We start from the raw sequence: 19,114 nt of genomic DNA on the forward strand, positions 1-19,114 counted from the left end.
AAAACTCAGATGTCAAAAAATAGATTTATTTGTGGGTCTCAAATATATCGTTTGAACTCATGTAAACCGTAGGAACACATAATCATAATTTAATCTGTCCAACATTTAAGCGTATAAAGAAAAACAGTGATTACAGTGCGCTCACACAATATATACAATCCAATTATTTGTGATGTCACCATCTAAACCATCTGGACCTTTCATATATTTCAGATCATTTTAGTTTCATAACTTGTATTCTTGATATAAGTGGAGAAGTCAACAGTACTGTCAAGCTAAATTTGGGGGAAGTTAAGGGTTACCATGACGACACTACAGATCTTTACATCCTCATCTTAAAAAATATACAAAAAATTCAGAAGACACTCACAAGCAGTGACAAAATATTCAAAGTGCGCTTAAAATATGTGTTAAATGCTTACAAGTCAAGCTAGTCTGACAAATAAAAAAGCTAGCATCGGAAATATTTCCCATCCACGCAACAAATTCAGTCTGAAACACCAACCAGCAGCTAAATCTATTGTTCTAATAAAGCTGCTTTTCTGTCTCAGAGGATTGTCCTTATTTACCTAATTATGGCAAGAGAAACGAGCTTTATTGACTACCTCTACAGTTGAACCTTAAAAAAAAAACAGTAAAAGTCATAACGCATTAGCATGTTTGCCCTTTAGCCACCGCTGGTGCGACGGAGATGCTTCTTTGACCGTCCACCCGCTTCGCTGTCTGCAGCTGAGGGAGAAAAAAAAGGTCAAATCTAAAGTGAGCTGCGTGTTTGTGACCCTGGAAGCGGGTTGATGAGACGCTGACTGACCTGCGTGCCTCTTCTGCACTCTGTGAGGAATTTGAACAGTGTACGACCCTGGTAGTCCTGGTAACCCTGGCTGGCCCTGATCACCTGTAGGCACATCAAACATTCAGTCTGCTTGTCTTAGAAGATCCGCCGGACTTTGTTTCTTCACCAGTACCTTTATCTCCTTTGGGTCCTGGGTACCCTCTCTCTCCCCTGGGTCCTGGACCTCCAGGAGGTCCTGGGATGGTGCCGTGAGCTGCAACAAAGCACAGATCCCATCGTGATGACGCAACATCACATGGACTATTTAGACCCTGAAGCAGAGAACCCATGCTCACTTCTAAAGAAGTCCATGAGGTCCGCCGTGACGTTTCCATAGGAACCGATGACTCGGCTGTAACCAGGTGGGCCGGGGGGCCCAGGGGGACCAGGGGGACCTTGATGCACCCGTAAGTAGGTCCTCAGATGACCGTCACCCTGATTCTCCTGCAGCATGCCTTGGCCTAGAGGATGGTCACACAGTCCAGGGTCATTTTAGAGCTGCCGATCGAACATTGACTCAAACTGTATCGGACTCACTCCTGATGTAGTCGGTGACCCTCCTGGCAACCGTGGAGTAGTCCATGGTCTCATAGATCCTGCTCAGGTTGGTCTCTCTGCGTTCTGAGCTGCGATGTGACGCGAGGCTCTGCGCTTCGCTGTGGTGGTACCCCGGCTCTCCTCGCTCTCCTCTTTGACCCCTCGGTCCAGGAGGCCCCGGCGGCCCGATAAATGTGCGACGAACATTGTCACCTGAAGGAGAACATTTGTTTCTCAGCTTCAAAGTAGAGGAGAGGCAGACGGATCGCTTGGGCCACCATAACAGAGCCTTACTGAACAGATAGTCCTGAACTTCAGCACGGATCTTCTCCCGAGGGAAGGCCAGTGTTGCGCTGTAGCTACCCGGTGGACCCTGCGGTCCTGGTGGACCTTGAGGACCAGGTTGGCCAGGAACGCCTCTGAACCCTGAGCCTGAAAATGGTGATTATTCATTCAAAACACTTTCTTTGCGGATGAAAGCAAAGGGTGACACTCGCAGAGATGGCTAACCTAGCAAAACCCCTAAAGCTCGCTCACTTCTCATCCAAGAATAGATCCTATCCTAGAGCAGCATGGTGCAGGAAGGAAATAGTTCCTCCAAGAGCCCCCAACGAGGTCTTGATCGTGTGCATCATCTTTGTCTGACTCACTCTGCAGGTAACGCTGAATGTCCTCCAAACTGTAGCCACGACTTCCCGCCCCATAGACGGTGGCAGACACTCCTGGTGGTCCCTGAGGCCCGGGGGGTCCAGCTTGCCCTGGGACACCAGGCGGCCCAGGAGGACCTTGTTGTGTTGTAGAGCTGATCCACGAGCGGAACTCTGGATCTGAGGCGATTACACGGACACAAGATCACACACGGTACCTCAGCGTCAGGTTCTGTCAACTTGAATTTCTTTGCTCTTTGGTAAAATTACTTCTGCTCAACGCGTAATAGTCAATCGTTGCGGTCGTGAAGCCAGCCCCTCCTGCACCAGAAGGACCAGAAGGACCAGGAGGGCCGGGTGGTCCAGGTGGACCTCTAGCGATCCCTCTACCTGACAAAGATGGTTTGATAGGTTAGATCCAGGCTTCACCTCCATGGATACGTTGCTGATTTATGCCGCTTGTGCTCACTGTTCATGATATTGAAGACGTATGTAGCAATTTCGTCCACACTGTAACTGGCTGAAATTCCTACTGATGTTCCTGGTGGTCCCGGTGGTCCTTGTGGCCCTGGTGGTCCTGACAAATATCTCCTCACATCCTCTCCTAGATCATGGAGAGAGATAACCAGTTTAATCTGGTGGATCCACATTGTGCATTGCAGCATGTTTACTTACTCTGGAGCATGGCGATGAGCGCGTTGACCGTAAAAGACCCGGGTCCAGGAGGTCCGGGTGGACCTGGAGGACCCTGAACCCCAATGCTGAGGCTGGAACCTGAACCTGAAATTCCACAGGACATTAATGTTTACCCCGTTCACATAGATTTGAAGTGCGGTTGAGAAAGACTCACGTTGTATGTACGCAATAATTCTGGTCGAGATGTCCTCCAAAGACCCTGAGAAGGTTCCGGGGATTCCTGGAGGCCCAGGAGGACCTGGAGGTCCAGGAGATCCAACCACTCTGTTTCTACCTGCATGGAACATCTCAAAAATTAGTCTCTAAATGACTTAATTCAGGAAAATCAGTGAAATCAAACATACTTATATATTCAGAGATGTACTGGTGCATCTCAGTAGAAGAAGCAAAAGTGCCCGGCCGGCCTGGAGGACCAGGTGGACCTGGGGGACCAGGAAGCCCTGAGGCGACTGAGATGGAGGAAGAGAAAAGTAAAGTAATTAAAGATATGCATCGGCGCTTTTCAGCCTTCAAAGGACAGTGACTTTCAGTACCTCTTGAAGAAGCAGAGATTCCAGGAACTCCAGGATCCCCTTAGAAAATAAAAAAAATCCCAGATCTCATTATACACCTTGGTGATTAGACGTCTTATAATGAAACACTGACCCGTGAAAAGCCTAGTTCCTGTTTGACAGTAGTTTTACCTTTAAATCCTTGTGGTCCTGGAGGTCCTTGAGGTCCTGGTGGACCAGGTGGTCCTGGAATCCCGTTTCCTCCACTATAAGTTGCAACTGTGAGGAAGAAATGCAAACAAGAGTAGAAATGACCTCTGATGGACACAGATCACATGAGCATGTTCTTTGTGATTCATTGTGATGCTCACTTCTCTCTGAGGTTCCTGGTCTTCCTGGTTGGCCTGGATCACCTTAATTACACATGAGATATCTGTTCTTAGCCTTAAGATTTATTGGAATTCTTCCAATGATCATGCAGCTACTGGAGAAAAACAAGTACCTGGATATCCTCTTGGTCCAGGAGAACCTAAAACAATGACGCACATGTGAGTAAAACATGAAATGGGATGTCAGAGGTTCTGTAAATGAGTTCTTTAGAACATCGGGTCACCTGATGAGCCTTTTGGACCAGCAGGTCCTGGTGGTCCAGGTGGCCCCGTGTAAAATGTTCCTGTAAGAAGAGCAGCAGGATTCCAACGTATGTCTAAGCCACATAAAGACAGAAGTTCTGTTTAGATGGTACCAGAGCTGGATGAGAAGCCTGGGTCTCCTTTGTCTCCTTTAGGTCCTGGTCTTCCATAGCCTTGATAATAGAAATTATATTATCAGATGTGAGAAATTGTAAGTTATAGTATTTGAAGCAGAGGATTGCAAGTGGTTTACCTGGCTGACCTGGAGGTCCAGGTGGTCCCGGTGGTCCTTGTCTTGAATCACCTGATGAAAAAGGTTTTAAAACAATATTTAGAAAGTGCAACAAGTTCACATTTCATGATGTTGTAGTTTACAACGGGAGTGTGTGAGTGTGTGGGTTTGCGTCCTTCACCTGGACGTCCAGGAGGGCCGGGTGGCCCAGGTGGGCCAGGTAATGCTGAAACTCCACCAGAAGAAAGTTGTCCTAAAGCAGAACAAAACTCAACATTACCATGGCAACGTTTGATGATGTTTGAATTTGACAGCTTTGATGGGGAGGAGCCCTTGATACATACACCTCCCGACCACAAGGGGGCGTCACAGTGCTTAACCCTGGTACTCAGACTTACCCTCTGCTCTGGTTGAACTGATTCTTTCAGACGTTCTCACGGTTATTCCCGGTTCTCCTCGTTCACCTTTAGCACCTGTAAGCAAAACTTATGAGAATCCGATGGCCCCATATAGGGAGTTTTTCTGGGATTTAAAAATCCTACCAGCAGGACCAGGAAGACCAGCAGGGCCAATGGGACCTAGAGGAAGAAACGATAAAAACATGTGGTTTTACTCTTGATAAAGACGAACTGTCAAGAGTTAATGGGATGGATCGTGCCTGATAATCCTGGAGCTCCTGCAGGGCCTGGAGGACCAGCCGGTCCAGGTGGTCCTGGGACTCCAACAGTTGACAATCCAGCTAGGAAATAAAAGTGAGGGTTGTTTATCTCCTCATTACAGTTAAATCTTTGCATTTTCAGAGAGATGATGGTTGTCTCTTACCTGCATTGATGATTCTTCCTGCTTCACCCATTTCTCCTGAAACAGACGGGCGGGGACACATCCGATCAACACACCAAACACACACTTGTAGACAGCAGAACGTCTAATATAGGGTTTACCTTTGGCGCCAGGTCTTCCCGGACTTCCTGCAATTCCTACAACAAATTAAAGGAGTTTTCCTTCATTGTTGAACTGATTGAAGTCAATTATACTGCAGAAAGCTGGAGAATTAAAGAGGGGGAACAGATTCATGCTGCCCTCTTTAGTGCATACCTGGTGGTCCTTGAAGCCCAGGTGATCCTTCAGGGGAGGAGACATGAGACTGATGATATCGATTATAGATGAGGAGCAGGTTTTAATGAGAGTAGACATCACTTTTTACCTGGAACTCCAGGGTCTCCAGGGGATCCAGCAGGGCCTCTCAGTCCGGGAGGGCCGGCAGGTCCCTGGTCACCTGAGGGCCAAAATTTATGTATATAGGCACCATAACTGCTGCTGCTAATTATAACCATGACTTATTTACCTCTTGATCCTTTGGTGCCATCAACTCCAGAATAACCTGAAAACACAAAAGGTAAAAATAGTTACATTTATAATTAACACAGAGCTATTAATGGCAGTGTTGTTCTATTTCATCTTCGGCTGCTCTCTGCTGCCCTCTAGCGGAGCCAGTTGTACATCTCTTTAAATAATTTGGCTGAACAGTGATGATGAAGATGATGATGATGATGTGATGGCAGCGCCTCTTCAGTAGCTTACAATGTCAGTTCTCTACCTCTCTTCAATGTCATATTATTTATGGAGACGCTAATCTCTCTCAAACAATGATATCGCCTAAGAGTTGGGAGGTTCTGACTCTCACCCATCGATCCTTTGGTTCCCTTTTCTCCTGCCGGCCCTTGCAGACCAGGTAAACCAACATCACCTGAAGAAAGGGACAGATTCCTAAGAGAACTGCACACATTTTAGATACTGTAGCTTAAACTGAGCTGCACTGACCCTTCGGACCTCTGTGACCTTCATCGCCACGGTCACCTAAAAGAAACATTCATTAAACAACAGTTTGAAAGATCTGCATTCGCCTGATGGACTCTAAAAATCCAGAAAGTCATCTGGAACATCACCGACCTTTAGCGCCAGGTGAGCCCGGCTCGCCACGGAATCCTTGTGAGCCCGGCTGACCTGGTAAAACAGCGAGTGTGTGAGAGGAATGCAGGTGAATCAGTGTGATTCTCTACTGAACAGGAACTGACCAGGTGATCCAGGAACTCCAGGTGCACCTAAAAGGAAAAATAAATGTTATCCACTGATACCTAATGGATCCTTGATCACTTATAATACGGAATTCTGTGTATTGATGGAGAATCAGAATCACCTTTTGGACCAGGAGCTCCATGATCTCCAGGAGCACCTGCATCCAGCACATCCGGGATTTAGTGACCGAGTCAAGACTCATTTGAATTTATAGACAAGATAAAGGTCCATCACGGGCTTTGTCACCTTTCTGTCCGACGCCTGAAGGTCCTGGCTCGCCTCTGGGTCCAGGGGGCCCCTCGCGGCCCCTGAGACCTGGTTGTCCGTCCAGTCCATGATCACCTGATCAGACACATTAAATAGAAATAAAACACCGGATTCATGTAGTTCATGCTGAGTCACTCTTTAAGGTGTCAGCTGTACCTTGATTTCCTTTCTGTCCCTTTGGACCGTCAGAGCCTGCATATCCCCGCACCCCTGGGGTCAAAGGTCAAAATGTATTACATAATGATACCACAGAGAATAGGCAGCATCTTGGTTATTGATCCTCACCTGGAGGTCCAGGGAAGCCAGTATCTCCTGAAACCAGTAAAGATCTTAATGAGATCACACAAACACACTCAAACACACACGCGCACACACAGACACACACAGACACACAGACAAACACAAAAGTGCAGATTTCTTGGAATAAGTTACTTTAATTCCAAACCTTTAGCTCCAGTGTCGCCTGAAAAGAACAAAACAGAAAACAACAAATTAAACAAACATGACAACGACACTGTGTCTGTGGAGGTAAAGAAACAAAGATTATCTTAATTTAACCTTTTGGTCCAGGCAGTCCCCTCTGGCCCGGCAGGGAGGTGGCTAGAAAAGCTGAGCAAAACAAGCATGGAAATAACTCAGACCCTCCTGTGTGTTGGTGTGTTTATGTGTGTGTTGGTGTGTTTATGTGTGTGTTGGTGTGTTCATGTGTGTGTGGTGTGTGTGTTCATGTGTGTGTTTGTGTGTGTTATGTGTGTGTTGGTGTGTGTTCATGTGTGTGTTGGTGTGTGTTCATGTGTGTGTTGGTGTGTGTTCATGTGTGTGTTGGTGTGTGTTCACGTGTGTGTTGGTGTGTTTATGTGTGTTGGTGTGTGTTCACGTGTGTGTTGGTGTGTGTTCATGTTTGAGTTGGTGTGTGTTTATGTGTGTGTTGGTGTGTGTTTATGTGTGTGTTGGTGTGTGTTCATGTGTGTGTTGGTGTGTGTTCATGTGTGTGTTGGTGTGTGTGCAGTACCTCTGAAGGCCTCTGACTCCATTTCTGCTCTCAGCGTGCGCTGGATGAGCACCTGCAGAGCCACCAGGTCCGTGCGTCCTCCACTCTCCCCAGTTCCGTACCCAGTGACACCAGTAAAGGTGGTACCGCTGCTGAAGCTGGTGCCAGAACTGTAACTGGTGCTGGTTCCCTCGCCTCCTCCGAACCTGGTACCGGCACCTCCACCATAACTGGTACCAGCACCTCCACCGTGACCGGTACCGGCACCTCCACTGTGACCAGTACCGGCACCTCCACTGTGACCGGTACTGGCACCTCCACTGTGACCGGTACCAGCACCTCCACCGTAACTGGTACCGGCACCTCCACTGTGACCGGTACCAGCACCTCCACTGTGACCGGTACCAGCACCTCCACCGTAACTGGTACCGGCACCTCCACTGTGACCAGTACCGGCACCTCCACCGTGACCAGTACCGGCACCTCCACCATAACTGGTACCGGCACTTCCACTGTGACCGGTACCAGCACCTCCACCATAACTGGTACCAGCACCTCCACTGTGACCAGTACCAGCACCTCCACCAAAACTGGCACCAGCACTTCCTGAATGGCTGGTACCACCACTGCCACTGAAACTGGTACCACCAGATGCGGAGCTGGAACTTGAACTGCTGGTGCCGCCACTCAAGCTGGTACCAGCGCCTCCAGCGCCGCCTCCAACCAGGACATCGGTCCCACGGCCACCGTTGGAGCCAGTGGTAATTCCTATGTGTGTGCCTGAGGCCCCGCCTCCTGCGCCCAGGTGCACGTTGTGGTCAGTGTGGCTGGTTCCTCCCACGTGCGTGTTGATGTGAGTGGAAGAACCGGACAGACGACTGAGGCGAGCGGCGGCGACCGAGGACTCGGCCTCCAGGCCGGCCACTCGGTTCTTCAGCTTCCTCACGTCCTCGGCTGAAAAGGGGACAATCAAAGGTCATCAAACACTCCGGGAGTTGAGCTGCTCCCCTTCGTTCCTTCCCTCAGTACCATCACATAAGCTAAAACCTGGACTAAAACCTGCAGGACAACAAGGAGGAGGTCCATGACGTCATCAATGTTCTGCCCCCCCGACACCCAACACCAGCCCGGCCAGTTAAGTTTGTGCCCGCGGCTCAAGTTTCCAGGGAAAAAGAGCTCCGACTGCAGCTCTTAGCAGCTCGGTGAAATAACGCTCACCAGCCTGTAAAAGCTAACTCCCATTTTATTGCTGCCACTCCCAGGCTGCAGCTGCATGGAAAATCTCATGATTCCTGGTTTCATTCCGTCCCATCAAATCTCCGCACGTCACACCAGGCGGCCTTACCCAGGGCGATGAGCCCAAACAGGAGTCCCAGCAGGAGCAGCAGGAGGAGGAGGAGGCCCAGCAGCCACTTCCACCAGGAGCAGCAGGCGTCGGAGCAGCAGCACAGCCCCCCGCCCCCGAAGATCCCGCTGTCCCTGTGGATCTCTGAAAGAGAGCCAAGATCCACCTCGGTCAAACTGTGACATCACAAGACGTAAACACTGGCCGGTCCAACGTACCAGCAAAAGTGGCTTTGTCTTTCATGACGACTCCAGATGATCCATCTGTACAAAGAGTGAATCGTTATTTTTCTAAATTTAAAAGAGCATTTTTTTGGGGGGGGTGGGGGGTGAACTTGTGTCCTCACAGTAAGAGTTGCCGGTGTCTGCCTTCAGCTTCATGGTCTCTCCGTAGTTTGTTAAGAGCTTCTCTTTCATTGAATCTCCTGACACCGACCCTGCAAACCATAAAGAATTAAAGCTGTTTTAGCGTGAAGTGGCTACAGAGCAGCAGAACAGGAACATGTGTGACGGAAGAGGTGAAGAAATCCCTCTGTGTTGCGTTGCTCTGTCTGTCCAGGAGGGGGCAGCAGTCGCGCCGCTCACCTCCTCTCAAGTGCACGCTGCTGCCGCCGCTGGTGAACTGCTTCCCGCTGTCTTTCGCCAGAATCAGTGTTTCAGTCTCCCGCTTGCCAGACACGTTTTCCTTGTCTGACATCAGGATTTTCTGGTCTCTCTTATAAACGTCATCGATTTGGGATCTAGTGGCTGATATTTACAAAAAAAAAAAGCAGTCATAAATCAGGATTTTACCGCTTTAACCCAGTCCTAACCGATCTATACTGACTTGTAGATAGTCCAGTGCTTGCGACGCCGGTGCCATATGACATGTTCTTCGGAACGCCGTAACCTACAGGAGACATAAACATGCTAGAAAAGCAGTCTTTAAACATTAAAAACATGTGAGAAAAAAATACCTACCGCCTACGTTAGCATTGGCGTTAGCTCCACTGGTGGTGAGCACGCTGCCAGAGGCGGGAGCCAGATTGTTCTGGAAGCCATAAACTGGACACAAGAGGGGTTGAGTTTAAGGTGCAGGTTTTGGAAAGCAGAGCACCCAAAGGAAACCCCCAGGGAGAACATGCTGACGTACACTGAACGGCCCCGAACCCCCCTTTTTCTGAAGGCTGCCTGCGCTCACCTGACAGGGACGAGGGCAGCGTGAGGCTGACTGGTGAGGATCCTCCGGCCGCGTTGTTGCTGCTGGCCTGGTAGGTGTACGTGCTGGTGTTGCCGGCGACCACTGTGGTGGAAGCGGAGGGCAGGGTGGTGGTGGACCAAGTGAAAGCAGGAAGTACGCCGTCCAGTGTGTCATACTGGCCCGCTCTCACGCCGCTGCCATACTGGGCTGATTTGTAGCTCAAATCATAGTGGCCTGACCTGGCACCAGTGTCATAGTGGCCTGACCTGGCACCAGTGTCATAGTGGCCTGACCTGGCACCAGTGTCATACTGGGCTGATTTCAGACTGGTGTCATACTGGGCTGATTTTACACCAGAATCGAACTGGCCGGACGCCAAACTGCCCCCAAACTGGCTGGACTGCAGTGTAGTCTGATACTGGCCTGATTTCATGGTGACGTCGTACTGTCCTGACCTCGCACCAGCGTCCACCTGGCCAGAGAGCAGCGCGTTGTCGTACAGGCCCGAATCGATGGTGTTGAAGCCGTTTGATATGGCACCAGAGTCAAAGGACGTACCTGTAGGAGAGGACGAAAACAGGTTTTTAATCATCCCCGTCTCCAGAATTCATCAGCATTTCTCTTACTGCTGCTTTTCTATGTCACAGAATCTGTACGTCAACCGGATCTTTTAATGCTCCAGCTGTTGTACAACAGTCAGGCAGGAACCTGGAAGTGTGGTCTGATAACTGCAATCACTCAAATGATTTATCTTCCTGGAAACCAGATGCTAATCCTCCTAAGGCTGCGAATGTAACGAGATACCCAGCAGGGACAAACAGGGGGCCCATTTTAAAGCCCTTCCCTTTAGAGGAGGAGGCAAGGCGTCTGTGCATGCAGAGAATGTGTTACTCCAGTAAGGGTATACCCGACTGAGCGGCCACAGAGATGGTCTGGGTTTCCACGGTGGCCTTCTTGGGGACGGGCACGGTGATGGAGGCGTTGGAGGAGCGAGTGGGGCTCACGCTGCTGGAGCGACCCTTCAGCAGCTTCTTCACGTCATCCAGCTCAGTCCCTGCCAGCAGGGGCACAAACAATGTTAGAACCCTGTGCAACAGATATTCTGGACATTCAGTTCATCTGTTTAAACTCTGATATCAGGCTAATGATGTTGGGTAATTAGCTTTTTTAAAAATGTCCCTTTCTTAGGTTAGTGAAAATGTGATTGTAGCATTGATTATAGCATTATAGCGTGAGGGGGATCTATGTCAATATAAATATAAAAATCTATGTTAATGAGAATATAAATGAAACTTACTCTTGATCTGATATAGCAGATCTGTAAAACCCCCTATGAGGTGACTTTAATTCAACATTTTAAGACAGCATTTGTCAGAAGCATGCGCCCACAGCCTTGATCTTGGGCTGTTATTCGTCCGTCTCTGCTGACGATACAGAAAAAATGCGACCGTGCAGCAAATCCTGACAGTTGTGCACCACCGTCAGCAGGGGGAGCATTCAGCTGCTGCCACACTCCCACTTTCCACTGTTCTGCTTCAAACTGGGGGGGAAACGCTGCAAACAGTGACTCATATGTGCCATTGTGGCCACCACAAAACCCACCCCTCTGCTGCCTCCCTGCATGAGCACAATGCAAACGGACCCAGCAGTCTGAGGAAACTGCGCATGTGTTACTAATTAAAATTTCTCAAGGGTGGGGCCGGGCCTCCGCACAGGACTCGGGGGGGTGATGAGCTGGCAGCAACGTGATCAACGCTCAACAATGCTCAACTTTTCAAATGTTGTCTTTTCATTTTTAATAAGTGCAATTAAAGAGGCTTCGGACTCACATCTGCTGGCTGACGGGGAGGCACTCTGCAGTCTGGCCCTGATCTCACTCTCTGAGAGGGGAGAAAGGAATCACAATCAACAAACAAATCCCAATTTAATAAGATGAAAACAAGGAGCCGGATAGTCCAGAAGTAATGGTGGGGGCGGGAGGGGGTCACTGAATACCTCTGCTTTCACTCCTCCCTCTTGTGGTGCTGGAGCCTGCACAGAAAACAGACAAAAGAGTGGAAAAACCAAAATATACACACGTGTATCATGAGGAAAACTGCTGCTCCCACTCACAGTAGATTCCATAATCTTTGCGTGTAAATTCAGGAGAGGAATTAGCACTAGAACTTCCTAGAAGAAAAGCGCACAATAGCAGCACAAATGTTAACGGCTCCTTCTTTACGGCTGTTTCCTGAAGGCAACACTCACCATCGTAACCTCCCGAGCGGCTCGACACAACCTTCCTCTCCCGGAAACCTGGCGACACCCCTCCCGATGAGCCGGCACCCTGCGCCCTCCTGGCCCCTCCCGAGGAGCTGGACCTGACCTTTGACACCGAGCTCACCACGTAGCTCCCGCTGCCGCCGCCGCCGCTGCCGCCGCCGCTGCCGCCGCCGCTGCCGCCGCCGCTCCCGCTTCCGTACCCTTCGCCATACCTCAGGCCCACCTCGCCCCCTCCAGAGGAGTCCTCTCCCAGGTACACCCCCGAGGAGCTGTAGCTGCTGCTCACACCTACGGAGGCTGCAGGAACAAAGCACGTGGGATGTTTTGGATTTCCTGCGACTGTTTCCTGTCTGCAGTGTTGACACTTCAAGGGGGGAATATTCCTGAGTCACACAATTCCAATTCCTCACCTCCCTCACGTGCACGACACAAAGCGTTGACATTAATTTACTTTAAATGCTTTTCTCAGCCGTGCACGCAAATCTGCCCGTGACTTAAACGTGTTTTCCCGAGACACGGCAGCGTCGCCAGGGAAACCAGCGCTGCGCCGTATTTAGCAACTGTGCCACGCTCTAAAAGATATCCTCAATTAACTGTCTGCCGACTTTGTTGAGCATAAATTCCAACACTTTTTTAAAATTTTGCTGAACCAGTCAACTGGCTTGAGGACATTTTGCACAAAGGCTGCCAGGAAGTGAAAGGACGAGTAATCCAAACAAATATTGTGTTTGAATTCTAGCTTGTTTGTCCATTACAGGGCTCTGTAGAAATGCCAAAGCACCCACGGAGGGGGACCCGTGTCAATATTTATAGAAATAACACTTCTAAAAGTACATGAAACACAGCGATAAGTGGAGTTTCTGAAAATAGATTATGAACACAATGGATCTTTGAATAAGATAGTGTTTAACTGATCTGTTATATCAGCTGCAGATGCTTAACTTATAACATTTAAATCACATAAACTGACCCATACAGAAAAATAAGGCATCTAAATTCCAAGAAAAAACAACTAAATGTTGAGCCGCAGCATCATTATCGCTGACACGCCGTTTGTTTGTCTGTCTCAGCTGATAATCAACCATAAGTGACAGAAAACGATTGTGACGGTGAAGGTTTTAAGGGTCTCGCAACCACAGATTTTCCACTTCGGAGAGGTGGAGTGGAAATTTGCCCTCACATGAAGAGAAATACGTTCCATTGCTGTTCTGCGTGAAGACATTCTTCTCCAGTCCCAGCCCTCCCACACTGCCGGACATATTCCGCTGAGTGGATCCTCCGGTTCCCTCTATAGCAACGAGAAGACACACAACAAAAACAGCCTTGCTCACCGGTTCCTTCCTCCACAGCTATAATGGGACAATAATTACTGTACTTTCCCTCCAGTCGTCTACAGATAATCTGCTCAAATGTGAGGCGAAGAAAGAGGAACTCACTTGGCGGCAGAGACGTCAGGATGGTCGTGGAGGTTATCGTTTCCCTCACAACTGATGGTGGGGGGGGACAGCGTAAGTTAGAGAACAGTGATGATGATAACAGTCTTCACACCGCTCTTGGAGGGTGTGCAGAGTGATTGACAGGTGCAGGACATTCCGGGGTTTGCAATAACAACGCAGGGGGGATGAGACTAGTACCTGGATCAGTCGATCTGACTGTTAAAGGGTCAAACATGGGACAGATGATTTGTATTGGAATGTTACAGATGGATGGTTTTGGAAAAGTAGGAAGTTTGCTTTTTTAATTGGGTGGTTAAAAAAAGAAAATCTGGTTCATTCATGCAAACAGAAAAGATGATGCAGGTTAAAAAAAAAGAACAAAAAAGGAAATCAGACCATGAAAAACACCCTTTAATAAATGTTTTTTGATCTTAGCTGAGCATAATTAAGTTTTTGGATCATGATTCAATCCATAAGAGACTTTGAACATCCTTAAACTTGATCCTAACTGGCTAAATGATTAACCTTAACTCATTAAGTGCCTAAACATCCTGGTGTGGTGATCAGGTGACCATCATGTCACTGGGCAGGAAGTGACCTTTTAAAACGAGGAGTCGGCAAATTGAAGGAACGAGCTGATTTCAAAAAGTTATTTTATGATGGCAAAGTAACTTTTAACACATTTATCAGCTCCAGCGCATTAATATCATGTCCTATATTAAGGCTCACCTGTTCTGACAATATTTTTGGATGAAATCAACACAAAACAAATAAAACAAAGGGCAAATTGGTGTTATTAAGCAGTGATTAAAAAGGAGTGTTAGGAAAAGAACTCGCTCAACTTGTTCTGTTTTACCACCATCTCTTCCCTTTAAGGAGCAAAAGGGTCTGAGTTGATATCTTAATGTTTATAATAAACTGTGTGCTGATCTTTGATTTAATAACCTCTTCCACCAGAAGGCACGTTGTTGGATTCTGTTAGAGATAAAGACAATTCCATTTCAGTTTCACTTCTGCACTCCTCCTCCTTCCATTTTTGGAACTTCAGCCTGTTACAGGTTCAAGGTTTAAAGACCGGTGTTGGCTTTTGTTCATCTTTGGAGCGGCCGGACCATAAAAAGTCTGGGCGGCGCCAAACGGGTCCATATCTTCCATAACAAATGTGCAATTTAACGGAGGAAGAGGAAGCAACTGGTCTGCTGCTGCTCTCAGATCGGGCATATAATTAGGTGTTCTTTCACCCCGTGTCAGAAGTCGTGAGGTGACGTTAAGGTGTCCGCTTACAATCGGCCGTGACTGCTGAAGAAAACCCCCGAGGATGACTAACCCTAACCCTAACCCCAACGCCCTGAGAGAGCAGCAGAAGTGGAAATCTGAGCGTGGTGCAAGCATGCCGGGATGTTAGTGGCAGTAAAGCCGTCACAGGACAGACAAAAGCATCACCCAGCAACTCAAGAGCTTCGTGTATTTTTAACTGCAGACTTAACCGACGTAAACAACGGCGATCCGTCAGCGGGACGTCAAAGGACAAATGTTTCTGTATCACATGAAACTTTGTGATTGTTGCTTTGGATGAAGCTTTCGCTGAATGTGAACTAAAATAAGAGGAATGGTTTAAAATGCAGACACATGGATTTTGAACGCTCACCCTTTTCCTCTGACTTGCCTCCTGAGATGTCCATCTGTCTCGTTAAGTCGTCCATCCCATTTTATCTGCTGGGACGATGGCAGAGCGTTGAGCGCGCTTGTGCTGCTAAAAGTTGTTAAGTCTACTTTTTCCATTCTAACTGAGGAATAAACGGCATTTAAGGAAACATCTGCTGACTTGGACATTCCAGGAACACCGGGCCTATGAAATCATGCCATTTTAAGACAATAAAGCAGATTCTTTATTACACTCGGGGCAAAAATAAGAGGCCCGACATCACCTCCAGCTCTCACGTCAGTGTTTTTAATGTCAATAATGATGACTGTGAGTCTACAAAAGCTGCAAAACGTCACCTGTGGGTTTCAATAGAAGTTCTATTCGCTTTGTGCCTTTGAAATCCAAACTAACAAAAGAGCACAACAGACCAGGGGATCACTGCACAGCTCCAGGAGACTATCTTCTCACCACACCCTGCCAGCCAAGGACCTTTAACCACATGATTCATGGACTGCTCACTTTTATATAAAGCTCGGAACCAGAAAAGGAGAAACACATTTGACAAGTTCCTAACACACTTTGGCTTTGAAAAAAGTGAGGTTTATTATAATGTAACACTTGTGCAGGTCTTCTTTGCCTGATTCTCGCAGTAAATGTAAGCCTCTATAACAGGAAACTAGGCTGACCAGGTCCTGCAGTATATTTAGAGAGATGTAAATAGCGCAGCAAAAGCACATGTAGAACTATCCTGATATCACATAACAGACTAATTTTATAGATGCTACAAAGAGCAAGAGAATCTGCAGGGAAGAAGAATGTTTTCTTGTAGGAAGACAGAATGTTTAAAGAAAATGTCAAATAATAATGAGAGAGCCTGTCACCAAAGTTCCGGAGCTGTTAGTGCAGAGTTTCAACAACCAGGTGGGAAGAAACCATTCAAACAATCCCGTGTAAAAAAAATTATGTTTGTTTTACATTTCGAGACTATTGCAGTAATCTTCCTACCTTCGAACAGCCTGGTCAGTCCAAATTCGTCCCGAGATGGAGCGACAGAGGAGGAAAAGTCTTTGTATGAGGCCACTGACGCCCCGTGGTGGGATGTTCTTAAAGTGTGCGTTTTCCTCCAACTTTCCCAGACAAGTAAAAACAGAGGTTTGGGCAGCGGTCCCAGCCGCGCCCATCAGCGCCACAGTTTGGCAGGCAGGTGTAGCAGACGGCACGAAGAGCTTTAAAAGACGCGCCCGAGGGAATCAATTAAGTTGGCAGCCGCCTCTCCAAACACAGACAGTGGACCGTCAAAAAAAGAAAGTGATGAACTCCTCCCGCTGGTGCTTTTACGCACCGCTATTGAAACGGGAGAAGTTTGGGTGGGAGGTGGGTGGGAAGGAGTAATTTGAGGAGAAGGGCTTTTTTCCCCCCCCGTCTCTGATTCTTTTCGTAGATTTTTTTTTCTGCCACTTCGGGGTCTGCAGTTTCTGTTAACTCCAGCTGGAACGCATCAGCAGCGTGCGCGCTCTGGAAGTGGAAACGGAACATATAGTTAATCCTTAAAAAGGCAGCCAACTTATTACATAAAACTGCATTTTACCACAAATGTTGCCTATGAGAGTGAATAGCAGTGATTTCTGCGCCTTTGCACGCTAGTTTTCCATGTGAGGGATCAGTATATTATTAATATTTTTGGCTCAAAACGCGCAATAGCAACGTTTCCATAGTCGATTCACCCGCGGCTATAAGAACAGTGCCTCCCCACCCTCCTCAATTAACTTGCATTTCTGCATTTTGATTTTTTGATTCAAATTGGATGCTTTAACTCCCTCACTCGCCACACCCTGTGCGGACATCTACCCACCCTGCGTGAGTCACAGGGAGCATGACTCCGGTTCGCTCAAACTGGAAAACAAATGGCCCCAAGGACAGTGTACCAGAGGAGGATCTGCTCCGTGCGCAGGCTTGTAGGATGCCATATCTAACGGAAAGGGGGTGGTTTACAATAACAGATCCCACGGGGGTCAATAAAAGAGGGAGATAGAGAGAGAGGATCTGGCTTTTTCTGGTTCCCTTTTTTAAAAAAAACAACGGCCTGTTTTGAAGATAACAGCAGTCTTAGTGCAGACTTGTTTAATGCCCTGAAAAAACTGGGTGTTGTTAGCAGAAAGTTATTGCAAAGAGACCAGATTATCCTGCAGTAAACACTCATTAATTATCCCGCACCGCCAGAACTGTTGTATGAATATTAGTTTGCCTCCCGCGTGCAGGTACTTGTTCTCCACCAGGCACAAAGTGTTTGTTGTTCACTACAAATGAAAATGAGGTTTTTGTATTAGACTTTGATGGAGCTTTTCTCTGTTGAGCTTCAAAAGCAGAGTGTCAGAAAAAATCAGAACAAATTCCAGGGAAGCAGAACTTTTTGTGTGGTCAGACAAGAGGAGGATTTTTCTCTGTACCTGCATACTCAGTTTATGGGTCTTAAACCTGAAATTTAATTTTAGCCCCTTGGGTTTAATCTTTAGGGCTCTTGCTCTACTTCTGTCTGCTCAGCTTTGCTTTGTTGTCCTTGTACCTGCATTCCTGGAAATTATCCGTGTGAAATTGCACGTCCAAAAGGAGAAAGGTTAGGTAGGCAACTAATGCCATGCTCAGTCTTCTCTCAGTGTGTCATGTGGGCACCCAGACAAGCCTTGCTTCTTTAACATTTCCACTAAATTAGCGTCGGTGGCAGGATGTCACGAGTGTCTGTCCTCAGCTGACCAGGAAAACTCTGCATGCAGTCACATTCAGGGTTATGTTTCTGGAACTTCATGCCTCACCTTAACTTCCCTCCCCTGTTTTTTTAGCTGATAAAGATAACTGAAACTGTGCCGAATGGTAACAAGGCAGTTTATGTCATTATTTGCATGCTGAACATAGAAATTATCCATCAGCTGCAGACAATTCTTAGATATTAGCTTGCGAGAGTGTTGCAACTTGTGGATATTAAGACCCTGCAAATGCCGGACACTAGGCTGTAAATATATGAGTACGGATTTGGGTTTCTGACTGGGATTCTCACTTAGCCTCTACATTCTACAAACTTGTATTATTGGTACAGTTATGACACACATAGGCCTATTCAGGACCAAAAATAATCATGTTTGGGTAGCATCTCTTCAAAAACAATGAAGAGATGCTACCCCAACCCTGGGTGTGTAATATTAGACTGCCTATTACATTTACATTTTTGTCATTTAGCAGACGCCTTTGTCCAACATGACTTACAAACCCAGTCCTCAAGGGTCACATCCAGCCGGGTTTTCTATCCCACTGAATGCATTTTCAGCCTGGTAGGACAGAAAACCCGGCTGGATGTGGCCATCGAGGACTGGGTTTGTAAGTCATGTTGGACAAAGGCGTCTGCTAAATGACAAAAATGTAAATGTAATAGGCAGTCTAATATTAAATGCCTAACTTACAGTGAGAGACACAATCAAGCCACTATGCAATCAAGACCTTTGTGAGTAAAATGCTACCTTGCAGAGCTATGGAGAAGGAGGAAAAGGGGATATAAATAGGAAAGATGGAGGTGAATAGAGATGGGATGGGAAATATGTGATTTTACTGAATTTCTCAAGCCTGGGCAAGATCATATCTTCGCTTTAAAAATTTTACCTCCTGGCAACAAAAAAAACAACCCTGCATATCACCGGGATGAGTAGAAGTATGAAATATAGCCCGCAGTTTGAAACTGGTAAGAAAAAAAGGAGATGTGAATCAACTTATGAGAAGAGTTGATTCAGCCTGGCTCAACCCTGGTAACTATGGCAACCAGTAAACATGCCTGAACACAACACGTGCTTTTAGAGCTAA

General features: G+C 47.4%; 1 protein-coding gene across 2 annotated transcripts; it reads right to left on the minus strand.

Annotated features, from left to right (window-relative positions):
• Nucleotides 1–5: 5 nt before the first annotated feature.
• Nucleotides 6–16,653, minus strand: LOC130534077 (collagen alpha-1(XVII) chain-like). 2 transcript variants are annotated; one of them, XM_057047950.1, is made up of 55 exons: nt 16,274–16,653; nt 15,272–15,336; nt 13,624–13,674; nt 13,368–13,475; nt 12,173–12,484; nt 12,038–12,094; nt 11,921–11,956; nt 11,755–11,805; nt 10,833–10,979; nt 9,926–10,483; nt 9,706–9,789; nt 9,572–9,634; nt 9,331–9,492; nt 9,093–9,182; nt 8,965–9,009; nt 8,747–8,890; nt 7,423–8,355; nt 6,969–7,019; nt 6,856–6,873; nt 6,696–6,722; nt 6,567–6,620; nt 6,390–6,485; nt 6,265–6,300; nt 6,143–6,169; nt 6,018–6,071; nt 5,889–5,924; nt 5,752–5,814; nt 5,413–5,448; nt 5,272–5,343; nt 5,163–5,189; nt 5,009–5,044; nt 4,890–4,925; nt 4,726–4,806; nt 4,610–4,645; nt 4,466–4,540; nt 4,249–4,320; nt 4,089–4,139; nt 3,949–4,008; nt 3,817–3,876; nt 3,706–3,732; nt 3,575–3,616; nt 3,396–3,482; nt 3,245–3,284; nt 3,057–3,172; nt 2,867–2,986; nt 2,692–2,796; nt 2,486–2,620; nt 2,287–2,406; nt 2,020–2,196; nt 1,664–1,801; nt 1,370–1,582; nt 1,129–1,293; nt 966–1,046; nt 812–895; nt 6–729 (listed from the first exon to the last, which is right to left on the minus strand). In XM_057047950.1, the coding sequence occupies exons 2-55, from the start codon at nt 15,324–15,326 to the stop codon at nt 668–670; spliced, it is 5,712 nt and encodes a 1,903-aa protein (XP_056903930.1). In that variant the 5' UTR covers nt 15,327–15,336; nt 16,274–16,653; the 3' UTR covers nt 6–667. The 2 variants fall into 2 exon arrangements, with proteins under 2 accessions (XP_056903930.1, XP_056903931.1); XM_057047951.1 differs by having other exon boundaries at nt 4,098–4,139; nt 16,274–16,652.
• Between the last annotated feature and the right edge of the window lie 2,461 nt (nt 16,654–19,114).

Source organism: Takifugu flavidus, chromosome 11, assembly GCF_003711565.1.
Source record: "Takifugu flavidus isolate HTHZ2018 chromosome 11, ASM371156v2, whole genome shotgun sequence".
NCBI classification, from domain to species: Eukaryota; Metazoa; Chordata; class Actinopteri; order Tetraodontiformes; family Tetraodontidae; genus Takifugu; species Takifugu flavidus.

Excerpts from the sequence above, each read along its gene's own strand:
- LOC130534077 (XM_057047950.1), bottom strand. The coding sequence starts at position 15,326 with ATGGACGACTTAACGAGACAGATGGACATCTCAGGAGGCAAGTCAGAG. Across the intron at positions 4,541-4,609 it reads TGGTCTTCCTGGTCCTGCTG|GTGCTAAAGGTGAACGAGGA; the intron begins GTAGGATTTTTA and ends TTTTGCTTACAG. Across the intron at positions 1,294-1,369 it reads GGTCACCGACTACATCAGGA|GCCAAGGCATGCTGCAGGAG; the intron begins GTGAGTCCGATA and ends ACCATCCTCTAG.